Raw genomic sequence first — 17997 nt, forward strand, 5'->3', positions numbered from 1 at the left:
ATAACGGAGAGGGCTCACAAAGAGGAGGGGGATGGGGTGAATCCACCAAGATTTGTACTATTGCAAATGTGATTGCTGTGGGTGCCTTTGTAGTAGGGAAAGGGGTGTGTGCCGGCAGAGTTAGTTCTCGTGCCGCCTCCCCCACCTCGCATCCAAACGGGGCTGCAGTCCCTCGCAGCCTTTTGGAGGGAGAGGAATGAAAAATGGCCTTTTAAAGCGAAAATAAATGTCATCTTAAATATTTCAGCCCGACGGTATTAGAGGTCAGACGGATGGGGAGCGCTGGGAAGTACCCACTGTTTGGCCATGGCACTCGCTCAGTGCTATGACATCATCCTAGACCAACCCCGAAATTACACCAGCGAGCCCTCCCCTTCGTGTTTTACCCTGCCTGGTCGGTGGGGTGGTTCTACACCACCATTTCTCCATCTCCCGAATCGCTTCCCATTCGTGCATGCACAAGACACAGCGTGTGTGTGTGGCCACAGCCAGAGGTTGTGAGTAGAGTGAAAAAGCAGCAGCACAGCCCGTAGCCAATTTTTTTTCTTCCGAGTGGTGGTTTCCTGCTGCTGTTAAAATCTCAAATGATGCTGTGGCATTCAGATCTCTGGCCAGATGCTTCTTCATGGACTGACATTTGAGGGGAGCATCCGAGTTCCATCTTTTGCAGGTTCACTTCTGGGTGGCTGTACCCCGAGTCCTCCCCAAGCCGGTGTCCCCTGCTGCCCCTTCCCTCCCTCCTCCCCCCACATTTCAAGAGTGACCTAGAAATGTGTGCACTAGAGGACTTCATGCAGCACACCTGACGCAGGTGGGACCTCTAATCTGGAGACCCTCTGCCTTGTGAATTTTTCCTGTGTGTGTGTGTGTGCCTGCACCCAGCAGAGCGCCAGCACTATTGCCTGCGCTGAGCAAATAAAAGTAGGAACCAGTTAGCTTGGCTGGAGGGAAGAAGTGATGAATGACTCGAGTATCATACTCCAAACGTATACAGTCTGATTGATAAATATGTGTGGTGAATATGTTCATATTCTTTTTCTCCCCGTGGGAAGCTGCTGCTCTTTCTGTCCTGCCTTCAGCAGCAGGGTCCGTAAGTCCCGTCCCTATTGAACATGTCATCTCTGGGCTACCTGGGTGGCTGGAAGGTGTCGCATGGCAAGGGCACCCTGGGAGCTGAGGATATGGTGTGAGGGTATGGACTGTGAGGTCTTGCCAGCCCTCTGAGCTCCGGAGAACACAACTCATGTCCCAAGGTCACTCCTAAATCCCATGGCAGCCTCCTGTGGGGCTGGGACTCTGCTTTAATTCCTTGCTCACTTGGATTTGCTAAATCTGTCTGCTTCAGTGACCAAACGATGATAAAGATAAAATTCATACTGGGTGAGGAAGATGGTGGGCTTTTCTGAAGAACTTTATTGTCTGTGGAACATGCTGTGATACAGACTGTGTCTGGGCTCATGCTGACAGGGCTTATGCTGCACACTTGGGGTGAGCAGCACAGTCTTTTTTGGGGGACAGAGGAGCACCCATGAAGTCACTGTGTTAGCCAGCAGACCTTTGGAAAAGCACATGGTAGTCTGTGTCACGCAAAAGCTTTGTTGTCCCCATCGTACGCACACATATCCCATTCCCAGTATAGAGGGAAGTTCCCAAAGCAGCACCCTGGTACTACAGGAGTTGTGACCGTGTCCTCACGTTCTGAGGTTACATCATGGGGGAGAAGTTTCCCTGTCTTTACAAAAGAAATATTTCATTTCAGTTTACCTTGTGATGAGCTTTCCCTTTAATAATTTTTCATTCCCACTTCTTCATGTTCCAAAATGGAAATCTAGAGGAAAAAAGATATATTGCCCAGAACGTGAAGAACAGGAGCGTGTGTGCCAGGGTTTGAAGGGCCAGCGTGGCTGTCACACACGTTATCACAGCTCCCTCGCTCAGCGGCTGGATGGTGATAGTGAGTGGTGGTGCCGAATGCTGCTGCTCCTCGGGCCAAGGGAACACATCTCTTGTACACAGCCCCTCGTCTCCTGTTATATAGCGTGTGGCTGATACAGGGACAATGCCCTAAACGTGTCTGATATTTATAGCGTGAAACCGGAAGTTCAGACTCTATTCATCTCTCGTGTTAAGTTACTCCTTCAGTGGTACCTTAAAATTGAATCCTGTGTGAATGGACACTCAAGATGTCACAGTGTTAAAAATGAAGCAAACCAACATGGTTTGATGGTTCCCCCCATCGCTGCTGCCGACCACCAGTTGGTTTCTCAGTGCTGGGCACGGGGAGGTGATGCAGTTGAGAGAGCTGGGTGGCCTGTATTGCAGAGAATCGGAAAATAGGAGTTCTGACCCCAGACTCAATAATGTAGGGTGATACTTTTGGGTGTAAAAACTTCTGCTTGGGGGATTTGCTGAACACAGCCACCTGACAAGAGAGGAGGGCAGCTTGATGGAGGAAAAGCACCAAATTTGAGGGTCAGGTGCTGTGCGTGTGGCTCCACAGCTGTTCTGCTGGTGGAGTCCAGGGTCTTGAGCCTTCAAGTCCTTGCTCTACACCTTTAGATCAGGATATTACAGATGGAGGACAGCCCAGCACTTCTAAAAAGATGTTCTCAACTTGGAAGTTGGGTCTCTTTGCAGAAACAAGCTCAAGTAGTTCTACTAAGTGCATGGGTCTCAGCAGAACTGCATTAGACAGCTCTGTGCTCCACATGTCCCAGGGATTTTAAGAATGATTCCCCTGCCCTGCTGCTCTGCGAGAGCATCACGTGAATAAGAAGGGAACTGAACAGACTTCAAATACAACACTGAAGTGGGCTATGCACAAAGAAACAGGCTGTGAACGTACCTTTCTAGTCTTTCAGTGATGCTTTGATATTACTCATGTTTAAAAAAATAATGAAAAAATGAGCAAATGTGGTTAAGAAAGCTGAAGGAGCTTACCTTTGGTCATCGTTCAAGCAACAATTTTGAGTCACTCTTTCCTGGGCCACCTTTCTCCTTGGTCATTGCGTAGACCACATTTTTTTGGTATGACATTCCTGTGGCAACAGTAACCATCACTCACTTGGAACAGTGGTAGCAAATGAGCTGTATACTTCTGCTGTTGCGGTGAAAGTTAGTACCTGAAATGGAGATCAGGTACCTTCTACATCTCCACATTATTTTGCAGACAGCAGCGATGCAGAAATTAAAAGTTACAACTAGAAATCTATGCCTTGAAGCTCAGAAAGCTGTTGTTTGAAAAGAAGGGTAGAGGTTCTGTGTGTTGATAAGGCTACACCTATCAAGATTTTCAAGTGAAAGGTGTCTTTTCAATATGTGCAGAGATGCATTGATCTGCATTTCTGGATGTCTTTTATGCTTGACCCTTTAACTTCTCACTGTCCTATGCGTTTCCTCAATAGCTGCTTTTACAGTTTCCAAATGAAAAGATCTAATAGTTAAAGCTTCATAGAAAGATCAGATATTGTGGACTCTACCGAAGGCCTTGGCTTTCTCTTTGAAATCCAAATGCCAGCAAAAGAATTGTGTGATCTCATCCAAAGCCAAATACCTGGGTAGGTGTGAACAAGCTTCTCTGGATGTGGCCATGAATGTGACACCAAGGCAGTCTGGCTCCAAAACCAGGTACATTTACACCAGGGCTGTTCCCTTGCACCCTCATCTGCCGAAGCAATGACATTTTATTCCAGATGGTTGAGTTTCTCCTAGTGGACTCATCTCAAAGTTCTTCTCTTGCTATGAGAGGCTGCTGGCAGTGTCTTAGTCTCTGTTCTACCTCCTCCAACAAAGAGGAGCTCAATAATTCATCTGGTTATCGAGAGGTGAAAATAACTGTCCTTGAGGAGAGTCTTCAGTATCTTGGTTTAAAAAAATGTAGAAAAAGGAACTGTAAAGAGCTGCTGGTTTGGAGGAGAAGTTGTGAGCCCAACTTCCTTACGTAAGGCAAGAATCTTGGAGGGGTGAACGAGAGAAAGTTTGGATTTTTATGGCAAGTGAACTGCCTGTGGGAGTAGGTTGGAAAAAGCATCTCTCTTCTCAGTTCTGCGTGTGCCAAAGATACAGAGAGATAAGAAACTGAGAAAATGTCACACCTTAATAAAAGCTGCTCTGGTTTATGCAGGTTTTTTGGTTCTGCTGATGACCTGATTGATTATTGCCTGCTGCAGATGGAGCTTCAGGAAACTGCAGTTTCCTGCTTTAGAGGATCCTGACATTTTCTGGTTATGTGGAGATCAAATTTGGCAGTGACCAATTAGCTTGACATTTTTTTTTTCCCCTCATAATCTGTGGGATTATGTTTGTGTGATACTTTGTAAAGTTCCAAGTGCCTTTGTCTAAGAACACCAGAAAGGTGATTACTGGAATTTCCCCAAATTCTCTTTTTAAAATGGTTGCTCGTGCTGTTTGTTCTTTAGGGGCTTCATTTTTAAAACCATGATCCTTCACTCATGTGTTGATACGCTTAGTCTGAAGGACTTCTCTGGTACTGAACTGGTGAGCCAGCACTGGGCCCTTGTGGCCAGGAAGGCCGATGGTACCTGGGGTGGGTTAGAAGGGGGTGGTCAGTAGGTCAGAGAGGTTCTCCTGCCCCTCTGCTCTGCCCTGGGGAGACCACACCTGGAATATTGTGTCCAGTTGTGGCCCCTCAGTTCCAGAAGGACAGGGAACTGCTGGAGAGAGTCCAGCGCAGCCACCAAGATGCTGAAGGGAGTGGAGCATCTGCCGTGTGAGGAAAGGCTGAGGGAGCTGGGGCTCTGGAGCTGGAGAAGAGGAGACTGAGGGGGGACTCATTAATGTTTACAGATATATAAAGGGTGAGTGTCAGGAGGATGGAGCCAGGCTCTTCTTGGTGACAACCAGTGACAGGACAAGGGACAATAGGTTCAAACTGGAACACAAAAGGTTGCACTTAAATTTAAGAAGAAACTTCTTCAGGGTGAGGGTGCCAGAGCCTGGCCCAGGCTGCCCAGGGAGGTTGCAGAGTCTCCTTCTCTGCAGACATTCAAACCCGCCTGGACACCTTCCTGTGGAACCTCAGCTGGGTGTTCCTGCTCCATGGGGGGATTGCACTGGATGAGCTTTTGAGGTCCCTTCCAACCCCTGACATTCTGGGATTCTGTGGTCGTATTCAGTAACTGAAGTTAATTTCTTCCTGTTTTCTTCCATGCTCTGAAATCACCTCTTGGAGACCTTGTCTTCGAAGCCAGAATTCTGAAGTGTGTTGGTCTCAATTAGAGATTACGGTCATAAATTTGTTCTTTAGCATGAGCATGCAGACATTAAATCTACAAAATGTCCACCAAGTCTGCTGTTCTCCCTTCAGGAATGAAATGCTGCTTTTGTTTTCCTCTGACTTTTTAAAGTTTCATCTTCTGCTGTGACTAGAAAGCTTTATCAGCTAATGGTGTAATTAGTAATTACATCCTCTTGTTGCGGATAAATATCGCAGACATAACGTGAAGTCTTTCAGCAATGGAATTCCTGTCCTGATAGACACATCTGAGAAAAGTGGAAATGGGGTGCACAGAAGCAGCAAAAAAGTGTAATGATTTTTGCTGTAAATAAACAAGTGCACGTTCTAAATCCCATTAGAGGTCAGACCAAAGGGGAGACCGACAAAGCTGCTGGTGGATTCTTGAATCCACTTTTTCTTGCGCTCTTGCTCTTTGCTTTGTTCTGCCAACTTCTTGGAATGGAGTGTGCCACGTGGAACGTCCCGCTGCTCGCGGAAAGGCCGGGCCTCAAAAATAGCACATCAGGAAGATCTTATGCTGCTGCATGGTGGTTGCATCTCTCCACAAGCCCCTGACCAAGTCTGTTCTTGGCAAGTTGTATGTCATTTAACGTAGTAAATGACATATTGGGGTTTTGCCTGTCTACCTGCCATCCGTCTCTCGTAATTCACTTGGATGACCGCTCAGAGGAACCTTCGTTACCTGGAAACTTCTGACAGAGATCTTGTTCTTGCTGAACTTGACTGAAGTGTGCAGGTTCCTACAACTGCTTCCCAACTTCTCCAAAGTACGGCTGTTATTGTTATATTAAAAACCAAGCAAACTCTTTGAACTATAGCAGCACACAGGGCTTATACTGTGTGTGTCTTTCTGTAGTCATTTCTACAACCTTGTATGTTCCTGGGATCTGGCTTAGGTGTGTTTCATTACCTAGTCCCAGGCACTTGAAGGCTGCTATGTTACACCAATTGATGAGGTGTAAGTATGTATTTAATCCAGTCAACTTCAAAATAACATCCCAAAATTCCTTGTAGAAGGCGGATGTGGTTTGTGCATCATCACTCACCTCGTAGTTGATGTTTGACCTCACCAACGTGATGAACCCACCATCACCACTTCTGGTGATGGGGTCTGACACAGCACCGTGGTCAGGCTAGTTCTTCCTTTTCTTTGCAATTAGATGTTCAGTTTTCTCTCCAGGATTGTCTTTGGAATGGATGGGGCAAAACAGAGGCTGTCCACTAGCTTCATCCTTCATGTCTTATTTCTATGGCTATAATTTTCTTGGTGACTGTTTACTGTAAATTGTTGTTAATCTCTTTGAAGGTGATGGCTTTGGAAGGCTCTTCCTAACCTGCTGTTCACAGCCCTCCCAAGCGCTGGCAGTCCTTTGCACTGAGACAGGTGCAGCCTGTCTGCCCCGGGTGACACGTCAGCTGGGGTGCTGAACTTGCCTATTGAGTTTGGAGCTCGCTCTTGATCGCTGCTTCTCAGGTCTGTAGGTGTGTCCCATCCTATGTCAGAACTTACTTTGAAGATCTCTGGAGAGCAGCCTTGGAGTGACAGCAAGGATGTAGCAGGTGCCAGTTCTTTCTCTTGGAGAAATCCATTGGGAAGGCTGGGCTTTTGCAGGCTGCAGGAAGGACCGTTGGTTCATAAAGCTTCAATAATCAGCCTCAGAGGGCTGAGCTCTTCACTTTGTACATTGTAAGTGTACAAGGTCCCCTTGTACAGAATCAAGGACTGCAGCTCTGCACGTGTACTAAGGGCTCCAGCTTTTGGCTCCCAGGACTATCATATATAACACCAGCAGATCCTTATACGTTAAGTTCTGGGACTGTATTAAAATATATATATAAAAATTCAATCTTGGACACTTTTGGAATGGAAGTTACCATTTGCATTTTCTTCTGAAAATTTTTGGCACACCTTACTGGAGTTTTCTCCTCCTTTCACATGGATGCACTTAGGCATGGAAATGAATGTGGAACTTGTGAGTTTGTTTCAGCTGAGCAGGGTTTAAAATCTGCTTAGACCATCTGATCAATCTTGTTAAGAGCACACAGTTCCAGAACAGTGTTCCCTTGTTAGAAAACTTTCGGTTCTGGTAGGGAATGAGCTCAGTCTGCCATCCTCTTGAATTTTAAGAGGAAATTTCAAAGGAGGCTACTTGTTGCAGGACATGGGGATTGAGGGACTGAACTGCAACCATGGTGACTTGAGGAATGAAAGATGGGGTGAGTTGAGTCAGTTCTTAGAAAGGATGAGTTTGGGGCAGTTTTTGGAGTGGATGCCATCTTGTAAGTCCATGTTACCCTCAGGATTTGAGTCCTGTGTCTGGAGAAGGTTGTCCAGCAGCCACCTTTGTTTCCAGATCTCCTCCTGTGTTTCCCGGAGTGATTAGTAACCTGCTCTTTCCTTCGTTCGTAACATGACACTTTTCTGCTGCGTTGCTGAAAACACACATAAAATTCTTATTAAAGATGGGGGTGTGGTGTGAAAATCAAGAGAGAGAAACCTTGTGGTTTGGTTTGTGATATTAAACAATAGCACCCTCTGAAACCTGGAACAGCGTTCCTTGAAGGTCGATTTCGAAGAGTACGTCAAAGCAGGGTCTGGTTCACAGGTAAGCAGCTAATATGGAAACAGCTTGTCTGTGAAGAACACCATGTAGCACGTCTTCCCCTTCCCACACCAGGTTACAAGACAGATCCATGAGCATGAGCAGGAGAACGAGTTGCGGGAACAGATGTCAGGATATAAGCGGATGCGGCGCCAGCACCAGAAGCAGCTGATCGCCCTGGAAAACAAGTTGAAGGCCGAGATGGACGAGCACCGCCTCAAGCTGCAGAAGGAGGTGGAGACACATGCCAACAACTCGTCCATTGAGCTGGAGAAGCTGGCCAAGAAGCAAGTGGCTGTGATGGAGAAAGAGGTGAGTGGAGTCACGGGCTCCCCAGCTGTACAAGGGGACGGGAGGGAGCAGGGCGTTCCACATCTCCAGGAGAAGGCCATGGAAATACTGCTTAAAACACATGTTCTGAAATGCGTGGCATGATAGAGTAGGGGGGTTTTACTCTCTGGGGTGGTTTTGGTGGAGAGGTACGAAGCACGAGGAAACTCCTCAATGTATGTGGGCATTATGGGGGCTTTGTGCAAGCAGATTTCATTTGGCTGAACACCCATGGCTTTGTCTAGCACAGTGATGAGGGAGTGACAGCCCAAAAAATGCATGACAGAAGACTAGGAGACTGATTTGTGCTGGGTTCAGTACCTGTTCCCTCACTCTTTCCTTTTTTTCTCCTCTCTGTGCCTTGCAGGCAAAGGCAGCTGCAGCAGATGAAAAGAAATTCCAGCAACAGATTTTGGCTCAGCAAAAGAAAGACCTGGCGACCTTTTTAGAAAGTCAGAAGAAACAATACAAGCTTTGCAAAGAAAAGATTAAAGAGGCAAGAAACCATCATTTTCAGGGCTGAAGGGGTGTGGAATGAACATGAACTAGACTTTTGTTTTGATAAAGCTGGGCCAGCCCACGGTTTTAAGGGATACTGTCATGCTTGGGAGCAAATTTAGATTCTCAGCAAGGAAGCTGGCATCTGGCAGTATTTCTAGAATGATCTGTAAGGGTGCTAGAGGAGCATTCACAATTTGCTGTAGAGCAGAACCTTTGAATCCATGGGTGGTGAGGGGAAATGGGACTTAATAGAGAATTCTTCTCCTGCCTTCTCCTCCCGTGAACGGAATGGCAGAGGAGTAGCCAGGACCGATGGTCCTCCAAGTCCTGCGTTGCTGTGATCCTCAGGGAGGTCTTGGTTTTGCCCCTGTGTGCATGCAGGAAATGAATGAGGACCACAGCACGCCGAAGAAAGAGAAGCAAGAAAGAATATCCAAACATAAAGAGAACCTGCAGCACACACAGGCTGAAGAGGAGGCCCATCTTCTCAGCCAGCAGAGACTCTACTATGACAAAAACTGCCGTTCCTTCAAGAGAAGAACGATGATCAAGAGGCATGAGATGGAGCAGCAGAACATTCGGGAGGTACGGCACTCTTCACTTCCTTTCCCAAGCGTTTCTTTAATGGTTTTAACTTTATGTCTGTAAGACAGTTGGGCTGACTGACATTAGATCTTCACGTTCTCAGTTGCTAAACAGAAGAGAGAAAAATGTAGGAAATGGGTTTTGGGAAATAGTTTTCCACATAGGTGTGGCTGCTTTTATTAAACAAGGAGGGGTGGCACAGTTAACTTGCAGACAGAAACATTGTGAGTGCCACCCACTCTGCGTCAGGTGCTTCATCTGAGCTCCGGGGCATTAGATTTTGGGGGATCCTACTGGGCATCCTTTGCAGCACAGAGCAGTTTGTGCCATAGAATCACAGAACTAGCTTGAAAAAGACCTTTAAGATCATAGGGTCTGACCATTAACCCAACACTGCCAAGTCCACCTCTAAACCATGTCCCTGAGAACCTCATCTCTGTATCTGTTAAACCCCTCCAGGGATGGTGACTCCATCACTTTGTTGAGCGTCAGGGACACCTGTGGGAGAGCAGTGGGGTGGCTGAAAGAGCATCACAGGAGGACCTCTACTGGTTGGCTAAAGAAAACCTCCACATGTTGAAATACGTGTAATAAATCAGTAATAACCTTAAAAAAACCCTAATATTAAGGTTGCAGAATAAAATGCCACAAATGTAAGAAATACAAAAAATTCAGTCCTCTTTGTGTTCTGGTTGTCTACAAATAAGATGTTGTTTTTCAATTGGGCTCTTCAAATTAGTGCACAGAGCGGGCAATAGTTCGTTAATGAGAAGTGATGAGTTTGTAAAGCTGAGAGCTGAAACAGAGAGGTACCAGCAGACCATCTGTGAAGGTCACCAGGTAGCAGCAAGGGGTACAGCTGTCACTGCTGCTTGACTGAGCTGGATTCAGCTCCACGCTCCACAGGTTGTTGCTGATACCTTCAGACAGAAATATTAGCAGTAATCAGAGAGAGAATCCGGTGTCGTCCTCTTCCTTGGCTTGTAACTTGGTGAAGGTTTTCTTGGACTGCAGGGCACCTTGTGTGCATATTGTGAAATTGTGTGAAGCTTGGGCTGAATCCTTTTTTCAAACCGTGCTGTGCTGGGGGGCAAAAAACACCTGTACGCAGTGGCAGGTTAAATTCTTTTTCTTACTTGGAGCTGTTCATCTCTGCTTTGGCCGCTCTGGTATTGCGGATGTGAGGGAAGCATCATCTTCCAGTGTCTAGCAGGGGCTCAGGGTAATTTAAACCAGAAAAATAAGAGCCTTCCGATTCCGTCAGTCAGCCCAGCCCCAGGATGTATGTATTAAATACTCCTGTGGTTCTCAGCAGTTGTGCAGGGCTCGTGTGTGATCCCAGTGCCACCTGCTGGAGAGTCCCTGGGTGACCCAGGAGCTGCCAGAGGAGCAGGTGACTGATGATAGATGGATGCTGGGTGGATGCTTTAGTAGTGTTCTCATGGTGCTGCTGCGTTTGTGTTTCCCGGTGGCACGTGGAAATCCTTGATGCCACCTCAAGGAGTGACCGGGACATCTGGCCTCACAAACGCAACTGCTGCATTCTGGGGAGAGAGAATTGCACCTCAGCTTTTGTCTTGTGCTCTGCTGTCTTCTTGTGCAGGAGTTAAACAAGAAGCGGACCCAGAAGGAGATGGAGCATGCCATGCTGATCCGGCACGACGAGTCGACGCGCGAGCTGGAGTACAGGCAGCTGCACACGCTGCAGAAGCTGCGAATGGACCTGATCCGGCTGCAGCACCAGACTGAGCTTGAGAACCAGCTGGAATACAACAAGCGGCGAGAGCGGGAGCTGCACAGGAAGCATTTCATGGAGCTCCGGCAGCAACCAAAGAACCTGAAGGTGCTGGAAGGTTTCCTTCCTCCTCTTCCAACCCCTGTCCTGCCAGGCAGGCTGGTCTGTGCGCTCGCTGCCTCCCTGGTGCAGCATCCGTGCTGCAGAACCACCGTTCTCCACCAGCGCTGCGTGCTCTCCCTTGCATCCCTTTCCTTTGATCAGGACTGCTCTGGTGTAAGAAAGTTGCAGGTTATTACAACAAAAAGCCCGCTGAGGATTTTTTAAGCGCTGTGCTAATTGAAGCTGCTGGGTAAAAATAGGCGAGTCCTTCGCCAAGTGTTACAGAACGTGCTTCTGATGAGCTGTGCTTTCTTCAGGCCCTTGCTGGTGTCAGCCTATAAATCTGGGTATGGAAAAGGGCTGGGTGATGCTTTCTGGCTTTCAAAGTCAACAGTGAGACAGAACACGGGTGTGCAGAGCGCTGTGCTCTGTCCTGGGTTGATTAGAGACCTCTGAGCTGCTGTGGGAGATTGCTGCTGCTCCTCTGAACGTCCAGAAAGGCACGTTGCTTTTATTCACTGTGTCACACCCTCACTAGTTCTCAGATCTGCAGTCTGCGTGTAGCACGTCCTCAAGGTGGGGGAGGCAGCTTGTGGAGGCAGCAAAATGGGAGGCCTTGAAAAAACAGTGTCTTTTGGGGAGGTAGGAGGCAGGGTGACGGGCTGGGCGGCCCGCAGGGAGCGGTGGTGGGACGTGGGGATGCCCTGGGCTGAGGAGGGCTTGGTGGGTCCTGTTCCTGGCGCAGGTCTGCGGTCGGTGCTGAAGCAGGGCCCGAGCTGGTGCTGCCCAGTTTGCTGTGTGTGTGGAGCTCAACCGGGCACAGAGCACAGGGGAACTGCGGTTGTCTCCCACCGACCCGCCTGTTTGGACGTGGGATGGCCTCTCCATTCCCAAAGCTCTTCGTGCTCTTCACACCATTCCTTCCTTGGCAGGCTATGGAAATGCAGATCAAAAAGCAGTTCCAGGACACATGCAAAGTGCAAACTAAGCAGTACAAAGCACTGAAGAATCACCAGCTGGAAGTAACTCCAAAGAGTGAGCACAAGACAATTTTGAAGAGTCTGAAGGACGAGCAGACGAGGAAGCTCGCCATCCTGGCAGAGCAGTATGAGCAGAGCATCAACGAGATGATGGCCTCGCAAGCGGTAGGTGCAGCGTCCAGCACCTCCTGTCCCTGGGCTGGGGGTCCCTGAGCAGGACTGGGGACACAGCAGGACTGTCAGTCCTTGCTGTGCTCTGCCTGTCCTACCCGCTGGATGGTGCACGGTGTGGTTTTGTGTAATGCGTCAGGCGGCACTTTCCCTCTTGTAACAAACATCCTGCGGAACACGCGTCCTTCCCCTGCTGCCCCTCGCATGCCGGATCTTCTCCAAGGCTTCTGCCTCCATACGAGTGTGGAAGCAGCTGTTTATGAAGCTTGTTCTGCTGCAAACACCAGCGGGTTTGAGCAGGCAGAGAGGCGTGACACTGGTGTCACAGCGGAGGACCTGCCGGTGGAGGTTTAAATGAGGTTTTTTTACTGATGATCTTACAGCTACGGCTGGACGAGGCCCAAGAAGCAGAATGCCAAGCCCTGAGACTGCAACTCCAGCAGGAGATGGAGCTGCTCAACGCCTACCAGAGCAAAATTAAGATGCAGACAGAAGCACAGCACGAAAGGGAACTCCAAAAGCTGGAGCAACGGGTGTCGCTGCGCAGGGCGCATCTGGAGCAGAAGGTACGTTCTGGGCGGGCGGCTGAGCGGGGCTGGCGGCGCTGGGCGTTCTGGGCTGACTGTGGTTGTTTCAGATCGAAGAGGAGCTGGCGGCCCTGCAGAAGGAACGCAGCGAGAGGATCAAGTTTCTGCTGGAAAGGCAGGAGCGAGAGATCGAAACGTTTGACATGGAGAGCTTGCGCATGGGCTTTGGGAATTTGGTCACGTTAGAATATCCCAAGGAGGACTATAGATGAGATTAAATTTCTTTTGCCATTTAAAAAAACAAACAAAAAAGCAAACAAAATAATGGTAAAACTTGCAAAACCAACATTCCCCATGTTACCGGGCGTGCTCTCTCTCTTTCTGTCTCTCTTACTGACATCGTGTCGGACTAGTGCCTGTATATTCTTACTCCATCAGGGGCCCCCTTTCCCCCTGCGTCACGTCCCGGTGCAGGACCAGCTCCTGGCGGTATTTCCATAGTATGTCACAGTATTGATGTCTCTGTGCAATGATTAAAAATGTTTCAGTGAAAACTTTGGAGACAATTTTAATGGAGAAAAAAAAGACAAAAAAAAAAATAAGTGGATGTATGTTGCTTTTGAGCAATCACTCATTTTACCACCAATCAATGAAAGTACAAGCAAAAAATATAATAATAATCAATATATACGAACCCAGGGGGAGAGAGACTAAATCCGCAGCCTTACCTTAACTAGCTGCTGCATAATTTTATTTTATTTTTATTTTTTTGGTATTTATTCATCAGGAATAATTAAATAATAAAAAATTTTATTAAAGATTGAAAAATTTGATACATTTTACAGAAAAAAAAAAAAACTTAATCGTGCTGTACATATCAGTGGTGACATATTATGACTTTTTTGGGGGTGGGAGGGGGCGGGGCGAAGCCGTGGTGATTTTTAGAAGAACCATGCCGGGCCCGGCGGGGTGAGCCCTCGCTCCCCGGCGTATTCTTGATTGTATCATAATCATTTTCTGCTGTCGCAGAGAATGTGAATACACTTAAATGAGCCCACAGGATCCCAGTAGCACAAATTGGGCTTTGTCAAATCGTGTATTTTGTGTATAGAAGGAATTTAAGGAGAGCTTTTACTTATTTTCATATTGTATTTTAACTGTTTCTCTGATCAAAGATTTTTTTACTTCTTTCCCCCCTTCCTCGTGCTCCCCGCTCCCCCACTCTGGTTCAGTACTTGGAGTCCAGCACTGTCTGTCGGGTCATCCCCAGCCCTTTCTTTCTTCTTTTTCTTGCTTTTTTTTATCTTCTTTTCTTTTGTTCCTCCCCCAAGTCCACCCCCGACCCCATGATCTTGGTCATAAATATCGCATTATTCACACTTTCAAACTGTGTATTTTCTTACAATAAAAAGATTAAAAAAAAAAGGCTTTACTTCTTTTGCATGCACTTTAAAAAAAAAACTATTTAAAAAATATTAAAAAAAAAATAATAACGAAAACATTTTTCAGGTTCCAAGGAAGAGCATGAGTAACTGTCAGAGCTTTTAATTATATTTGTAAATAAAAGTGTTCATCACAAGGCCTTGCAGTCTCATTGTGGGAAGAGCGAGGGTGGGCAGAGGGGGGCGTTTTCATGAAAAACCATCAATCCTGCTTTAATGTTTAAATGTTTGAATGGTTGAAAACCATGCACCCTTCTTGGTTATGGAGTCTGATTTTTACAGGTTGAAGTTTTCGGTCCCTGTTTCTGCGAAGGGAAGTAGTTGATAAAATGGCAAGACTTCTAGTTCCATGAAGTAGAATTACATTGGCTGCATCTTTTTTTAACCTTTTAAAGGTTTATTTTCTGCCGTAAGCACTTAGGAGACAGCTCCAGGCCTCACCACCAGCTGCTGGAGGATCGGGAGAACAACAGGGACCCTGCAGCTTGGCTGGGAAGTGGCTTCAGGTCAGTCAAGCCGGTGTTGGTGCTTCTACCAGGGGCCAGCATCTGCTGTTGGGGTTTTGCTGGGTGAGGGAAGGAGCTTCTGGGGAGCAGCAAGCTTGGGGACATCCCAGGGGACAGGCAGGGAGTGGCTGCTCTGCTGGCGGCCAAACCTGGGACAGGGTGAGGGGGAAGGTTCAGGGGTAATTATCCAGTTGCTAAGGAGTGATGGTGGCTTCAGAAAAACCCTGGAGAACGGATTTCTGAATGTCCCAAGCCACCTGCCAGCACTCCCTCTGCTGTCAACCCTGACACTGACAACCAGCACCTTGGGGACAGCAGCCTGAGACCTGCACAAGGGAGGCTGCTGGACAGAAGGACATGACCGCTCAGAGCCGCCTTCCCCAGCATCAGTGCTGCCAGGAGGAAAGGAACGCAGTGACACCAGCCCGCTCCTGCAAGCGCTCCCCTCAGCCCCCAAAAAGACAACACACCGTCCGCCTCGGGAAGTTTTTAATTGCACTGTGAGCAAACAGCACGTTAACATCACATCATAACAGAAGCTGAACAAAACAAAGTGGTCTCCCAGCTTGGAGCAGCAACAGAGAGCAGAAGGTAGTGCTATAAACCAGCTTCCCTGCCTCCTCCTACCAGCTATGCCTCCGCTAGAGTGGTTCATGTTGGGAAGTAGAGGCACCGGCCAAATACTTCAGCGTAAAAACAAAAGAAATTAGGGGAGTTTCCCTTTGGCTGCCCTCTCCTTTCCTACACAGCCAGCACCAACCCCAAAGTGGTTCTGTCCCCTTGCCACTGCCATCTCAGTACAGCACAGCCACTCTGAAGTGACAGGGATTCACCAAAGCTTTGGTTTCCCTTCAGCAGGTCAGCCAGGAGCGGTGGCCCTGGCAGGGACACTCAGCAGCAGCTCCTCGAGCTGGCGACAGAGGCAGCTGAAGCACAGCACAGGTCTGGACCACGGTGACACAAAGCAGGTTTGGGCCAGGGTGACAGTTCTAGCGGTCAGTGCAGGAGCAGTTGGGTTTAATTCACTAATTGAACAGAACTACAGTGATGTCCCCTGGCTGGTCTGGGCTTCAGGGGGTGCTGCACAGTGCTTCACCTACTTCCCGCACCCTACTTCCCTGACAGCTGCTCGTAGAGCTTGGGCACGTAGTCATCCCACTCCGCCTGGTAGCAAGTGCCCGCCACCGGCACCCCCAGGTCATACTTGCTGCGGAAAGAAGCCACCTTGAACTTCCCTCGTTTGTCACCGGAGCGATTGGAGAGGATGGGCTCGTTGCAGCTCAGCTGCTTCGGCTGCTCATACACCAGCCACACGTAGCGGTGCAGCCCTGCCGGGGAGGGGACAGTGTTACAAGTGCCACCTGCAATTCCCAGGTTTATGGTTTGCTCTGAAGTGACCCTTGGATCAGAAGGCAAAGTATGATGGGGCTAAAGGTCCTCAGAGAAGATGCACAGCACCCCCGAGCTGGCAGCCACCTTCCTGCAGGCCTCCCCATTTGATCCACATGCCACCGCCACCAAGTACCGACCTGTTCCTTTGGGAGGGCCGGAGCCAACGTAATCTGACAGCACAGTCCCACTGCCCACGTTGTTGCCTTTCATGTTGGTCACCAGGAAATGATGCCATTCCCTAAAAGGAGAAGGCAAAAAAACCAATCAAGACCACATCACAGCCCCAGCTAAGACCCTTCATTACTCCAAGCTGCTGCTTATCCATGGGGTAACCGAAGCCAACGCGGTTTGCCAAACCCAAAGAGCACGGGTCCTCAAGCAGGCACTGCCTCCTTCGGGATGCAGAGCCTGACAAAACCAGCTCTGTCATCCTGCCTTGCAGCTCCAGGACCCTGAGCCCTAAAAGTGGGTACCCCACAGGCTTCTGAGCCTGATTTGAGAAACGTGAGCTGGTCCCAAGTTTAAGACTCTGTTGCTAGTGCAGACAGACCTAATTCCAACTCACACACATACCGAACTGGAGCAAGAGCAGATGCTGTGCTCCCCCAAGCCACAGCAGACCTTCCAACACCCCTGGCAAAGGCAGCTGCTCCCCACGCTGTCCTTGTCTCAAGGAAAGATGCAAGGACAGATCTTCCAACCCAAACCACAGCCTCGCTGCTGCACCTCAGGCAGAGAACACTCCTGACCCCATTCTACGCCTCTGCTCAGCCCAAGAGGGATGTTCCATTTTCCTCAAGCAAGACAGGGAGCTGCCCGCCCCTGTTACCTGAACTTTGGGTCCTTCCTGCTGGGAGCGTCAGGGTCCGTGAGAACCAGGGTGTAGAGCTTCTGGGGGTCGCAGCCATCCCACTCAATGCTGGTGGGGCGATGCTGGACCTGGAGTGGCAACAGCGTTAGCAGGAGCGCGGAGCCGGGCCTGGCCGCAGCAAAGCCGGGGGGCTCCCGCACCCGGGGACGCTCCCGCCATTTTGACACACCCCCCAGCGCAGAGCCGAGCCCCGCTCACCTGGGTGGGCGTGAGCACCTTGCCCAGCTCGTCTATCTCCACGGAGCCATACTTGACCCGCAACGGCTGCGCCGGCTTCTGCTCCACCTCCGTGAGGCTCAGCGGCCCGCTCCACTGCCCCAGGTCCACCGGCATGGCGACTGCTGCGCTGCGCTCCGCGCACTGCGCCCGCGCCGCCCAATCACCGCCCCGCGCCGCCCGGCCCCCCCGCTCCCATTGGCGGAGGTGCCGCCGCGCTCCGCTCCTATTGGCGGCGGCGCACCGGAGCCTTCCCGCAGCTCCAGGTGTTATAGCGCCCCCAGGCGGGGGGCCGCGGCACCGAGGCTGAGCGCTGGTAAGGCCACTGCCCAGAGCGGCTTTGGTCCTGCCGTTAATTAGGTTATAATTAACGTGCCAGGGCCCTGTGGATCTCGGCACCCTGCTCCATGCACGCCTTAGCACAGCGTGTGATGGCTGCTGGGGAGCTGGCCGTGTTGTGTTTTCCCCAGGTGGAAAGATGTCCTGGAGGAACCTGAGGATGCCTACGGCTCTACAGCCTTTGTTGTGGGGTTATGCAGAAAAGTAATATCTGTATTGCTACATATAACAAACCAGCCTGCAAGCTGCTGTCTGCAATGGTGGTCAATGTAGGTCCATTGGGTTCACTTGGCATCAGTCAGCAAAACCAAACCTGTTGTTTGGGTAATTTCTCCTAACGCACCGGCTGCTGAGCTGTAACAGCACACTGGCTGCGCTGGTACCTTGGCCCGGGGCAATCCCAGGGACAGCTCCAAAGAAACTGAAAACATCGGTTCTTT

The 17997-nt window shown here is 49.3% G+C and overlaps 2 protein-coding genes across 6 annotated transcripts in view; one reads left to right on the plus strand and one right to left on the minus strand.

Annotated features, from left to right (window-relative positions):
* The window catches only part of TAOK3 (TAO kinase 3), an 83733-nt gene extending 69362 nt beyond the window's left edge, over positions 1-14371 (plus strand). For all 5 annotated transcript variants that reach the window (XM_065851382.2, XM_065851381.2, XM_065851384.2 and 2 more), the window contains 7 exons: positions 7936-8172; positions 8558-8686; positions 9073-9276; positions 10880-11119; positions 12046-12258; positions 12648-12830; positions 12902-14371. In XM_065851382.2, coding sequence (XP_065707454.1) covers positions 7936-8172; positions 8558-8686; positions 9073-9276; positions 10880-11119; positions 12046-12258; positions 12648-12830; positions 12902-13063 — 1368 coding nt within the window. In that variant the 3' untranslated portion in view covers positions 13064-14371. The remainder of the gene's footprint in view (positions 1-7935; positions 8173-8557; positions 8687-9072; positions 9277-10879; positions 11120-12045; positions 12259-12647; positions 12831-12901) is intronic.
* Positions 14372-15211: 840 nt separating this feature from the next.
* Positions 15212-17376, minus strand: PEBP1 (phosphatidylethanolamine binding protein 1). The gene is made up of 4 exons (XM_065851886.2): positions 17201-17376; positions 16961-17070; positions 16269-16369; positions 15212-16067 (listed from the first exon to the last, which is right to left on the minus strand). The coding sequence occupies exons 1-4, from the start codon at positions 17333-17335 to the stop codon at positions 15850-15852; spliced, it is 564 nt and encodes a 187-aa protein (XP_065707958.1). The 5' UTR covers positions 17336-17376; the 3' UTR covers positions 15212-15849.
* Between the last annotated feature and the right edge of the window lie 621 nt (positions 17377-17997).

Source organism: Patagioenas fasciata, chromosome 17 (genome assembly GCF_037038585.1).
Source record: "Patagioenas fasciata isolate bPatFas1 chromosome 17, bPatFas1.hap1, whole genome shotgun sequence".
In the NCBI taxonomy this organism is placed as follows: Eukaryota; Metazoa; Chordata; class Aves; order Columbiformes; family Columbidae; genus Patagioenas; species Patagioenas fasciata.